Source organism: Raphanus sativus, unplaced genomic scaffold (assembly GCF_000801105.2).
Source record: "Raphanus sativus cultivar WK10039 unplaced genomic scaffold, ASM80110v3 Scaffold4776, whole genome shotgun sequence".
NCBI lineage: Eukaryota > Viridiplantae > Streptophyta > Magnoliopsida > Brassicales > Brassicaceae > Raphanus > Raphanus sativus.
In genome coordinates, this window is record NW_026620077.1 from 1,873 (window position 1) to 5,966 (window position 4,094).

Here is a 4,094-nt window from a genome sequence, read left to right on the forward strand (position 1 = left end):
CTTTTATACTCACGGTTACGGATATTCCACTTGATTATCCAATTTATAATTCTTCCCATATTCATTAGATCCAAAATATCATATCAAATTACTACTGTACTTTTAAAATTGCTTAAAGATAAATTTTGATCTTTGGGTTCTGGAGGAGATGCTAAGAACCAGGTGCATTTGCTAACCACTTGGCCTGCTTGTTGATTTTGGTATCAAAGTTGTAAGCCTTTGCTTTTGATTCAACTACAAATAAACACATTCCTTGGCTTTATCATATCTCCTTCTGGAATTGTTCAAATGTGCTTTTCTTCTCAGATCAGAAACTTAACTCAAATCAGAGATATATGTACTGAACATTGATCATATATGATGGATCTTCGATCGCATGAAATACATTATAAAGGTAACAATAACCACCCCAAGATTGTTGAAAAAGTGAAAACTGTACTTGTTCTTAACGAAAGGTCATCAGATAGCAAGTGTGCCTCCTCCTTCCATTATCTGGTTATCGTCCGATGCATCAGACGCTTGTGCTTTAGTCTTACTCGTCGTCCTCGAGAATCCATACCCCAATGAGCTTCCACTTGTTTCACATAGCTGCCATTACCGTTATAATACAATTTACACTCAAACCAAACTCTGACTAAATATTATTATTATTATACTAAAAAAAAAAGTATAAATTTGATCGAAGATTGGAAACGCACCTCCGTTAGTTCAGACAGGTGTCGGGTTCTGAACTCGTTGATCGTGTTTGCTATTTCTGATGTCGGTAATTTGGCCTGACAAGGTTTTTAACCCACCCCGAAAAATGAGATCATACATTCTCTGTGTATAGAATTAACTATGTTCTTTTTTTACCTGAGCAAGAACAGCGGCTGCCAGCTGTAGACTTGGCTCCAGAGTTTCCGGTACAACCTACATAGTTTTTTTTTTTTTTATGTGATCAAGATATTTTAGTGTACGACCAAGAAAGCATATGTCTTATCTAGTGGGAAGTGAAAGGGTGTTTGTGAACATTACAGCAGTAGCACCAGCTTTTTCAAGATTAAGACCGTGAACAACGTCGTGCGCACGAACAAAGGTCTTCACATTGGGGTAGTACTTGCTCAAAGCCCACACACATCTGTAATTTGCTCCTGGTGCGTCTAAAGCAACCACAGCAGCACATGCTCTCTCTGCTCCAATTTTGTGGAGAACCTGTATTGTTTGTTTGCACAAGTAAAGTAATGTTCAAATGCTGGTTTAGTTTGTACGCAATTTCTTCTTCTTTTCGTACCTCTCTACTACCAGCGTCTCCAAAATAAACAGGAAGATCCATGGAGCGTCCCACCGTCACTCTATCACTGTAAATAAAACATATGAAGTTTCAGGTAAACATAGAATGCGACTATTTTCTATTTGTTACTTCGAAAATACATGTTATAAATAAGCAAAGTTATGTTACCTGCTGACATCAAGGGCGACGAATGGGATTAGTCTTTCTGAGAGAAGCTGAGCAATAATCTACAAGTAACAAATATTCAATGGCGAACAAGTTAGAAACTCCTAGATACCCTGTGACGCAGACCATCTACACAGATGTTCTCTTCTAAAGAGCATAAACTGTACAAGTTCAGGTCATTCTAAACCTGGCCAACTCGTCCAAATCCGCAAATAATTATGTGATCCTGCAAATCATCGGTCTACAAAATAAAACCAAAGAGAGATTAGACACGAGACAGCCCTGTAATGATTACCTGAACCAAAGAATGTGTGAGTTTCAAAAACTAATTCAAGTGGTTCCATTAGAAACTGACAAGAGTTAAAAATTCTATACATATATCATCAAGATTCCTACCTCACTTTCAACCGGCAATAAACTTCGAACATCATGCAACTCAAACCGGGATGCAATTAACTGGCCACCAGCCGCTAACCAAGGTGTGATAGCCATAGAGATTCCCACAACAAGAAACAGTAACGAAGACAACTGAGGAGACATTATACCCTGTAAGAACCACACGTCAGGCTTTCATGTTTTCGAGAAGCATTGCTTATTATTATACAACGAAAAGACATGATGTTGATAACAAAACCTGATTGACAGCTTCTCCAAAAGCAACAAATGCAAACTCTCCGCCTGGGGCAAGAAGAAGACCGGCTCTAATTGCAGATATGATTGAAATTCCGAACAATTTGCCCATGATCACCACTAATATAGTCTTGCCCACTATCAGGACCCCCAAACTCCCCACTACGACAGGGAAATTCGAAAGAAGAAGTTTCGGATCAATAGACATGCCAACCTGAAATGAGTAGAACTCTTTTGTTAGTCCGACGCCTGTGATTGCATATGTTTACAGTTGAAAGAAACATCACAATCTCACAAAAACAGAAGAAAATAGTTCCTTTCACCATCAACAATTTCCTGATTCTTTCTCATAAATGAGAAATATATGGATAAACTCATAAATTACCGTCATGAAGAAGAGCCCCAGCAGGAGACCACGATAAGGAGCAATATCTGATTCCACTTGCAAGGAAAATTCTGTCTCCGCAAGGAGTAGACCAGCCAAAAACGCTCCTAATGCCATGGAGAGTCCAGCCTGATTTATAGAAACGAAGAAATTTAGCAGATTAGAAAGAATGGCATGGCGGAGTAAAATGTAAATGCCAAGTGCCAAAAAGATGAAGGTCATTACCCTAGCTGTCAGTAAACTAGTCCCGAGGATAACAAGAAGTGTGTTGGCAGAGAATATTTCGGCATTTCGATTTTCTGCAATTTGCTTGTAGATTGGCCGAAGAAGCTGTGTATCACAAGAGTGTTAATGCCTTAGATCATAACACAGCAAACTTTCATGGAAAGTTGATGAAAAACTGTTATGTTATTTTGATATCAGAGACTTACAAGACGACCACCAGCAATTATAGCAGTAATAGCAACTGCTGCTTTGACTGCAGCAAGTCCAAGAGCTTCAGCAATTGCTTGAAACCCAATCTGAGAAGAACAGTTGGAAACTTAGCATTTTACCACTGATACTTAATAGATAGCCGTACATTTCTTTTTTAAGAGGAGCAGCAATTAATTATCAAAATTCTTACTTGGATGACTGCCAGTGCCAACGCATGGCGTTGAACACATAAGCAAACAGTACTGAATAAAAAAAATACGGGAACCCAAGAGATGAACTTACCCCTCCTTTCGATGAATTAGGTGAGATAAGTGGGATGAGAATCAGTAAAACAACTACAGCTAGATCCTGTGGAAAAAAAGACAAAATGATGAGAAACTCCCAGCATAGAAGTATTTACGAACTCTGTTCTGAACAGACCTGAAAAAGCAAGACGGAAAATGTAGCCCGTCCATGTCTAGATGTACTCTCACCCCGTTCTTGTAGAACCTAAAAACCAAGCACATTGTTTTTGTTTCTTTCCATTAATATCTCTATCTGGAATTCTGAATACAACCAAAAATATCACCTGAAGGACAACAGCAGTGGAGGACAGTGCCAGGCCGTTTCCGATAACTATTGCCGCTGGACCAGCCTGACCAGCAACATAATGGGCAATCAATCCAATTACTGCTGCTGTCACTAGAACCTAGAATACAATAACAGAAATGTAGATTAGAGAAATTGGATAAAATTATGTGGAATGAGATAAGGGGATCTTCAAATAATCAAAATCACCTGAGCGGAGCCTAATCCGAAAACATACTTCTTCATGGAACTCAGTCTTTCAACAGAGAGCTGTCAAACCAAAAGAAAACAAAATTTTGGGCTTTTCTACCGAACAGAGTTCGAAAGCAAAACCGTAGCACTCGCATATATCAAATAGTACCTCAAGGCCAATGTTGAAAAGCAAGAAAACAACTCCAAACTCTGCAATGGCCTTGGTTGCATGCACATTACGGATTATCGAAAGGCCATAAGGACCAATCAGAATTCCAGCTGCCAAATACCCAAGAACAGGACTGCCTGCACATTGAAGCAGATGAAGCCATAAAGACAGCACATTAATCGCTAGGCAACATGATTACGAGACTAAATCTGTTTTTGACTGACGAGAGCATGGAAATTTGATGGAAAAGGATGTAATGGAGAAATACCAAAAGACAATCC

The 4,094-nt window shown here is 39.1% G+C and overlaps 1 protein-coding gene across 1 annotated transcript; it reads right to left on the bottom strand.

Annotated features, from left to right (window-relative positions):
* Positions 1–235: 235 nt before the first annotated feature.
* On the bottom strand, positions 236–3,995 carry LOC130507554 (K(+) efflux antiporter 1, chloroplastic; the record flags this gene model as incomplete). The annotated part of the gene is made up of 17 exons (XM_057002256.1): positions 236–588; positions 699–773; positions 853–909; positions 1,015–1,191; positions 1,271–1,337; positions 1,439–1,497; positions 1,623–1,676; positions 1,832–1,981; positions 2,070–2,279; positions 2,451–2,579; positions 2,676–2,780; positions 2,882–2,971; positions 3,168–3,233; positions 3,306–3,374; positions 3,454–3,573; positions 3,663–3,722; positions 3,814–3,995. Coding segments are annotated over 17 exons (1,799 nt in total), but the record flags the coding sequence as incomplete, so codon positions are not given.
* Between the last annotated feature and the right edge of the window lie 99 nt (positions 3,996–4,094).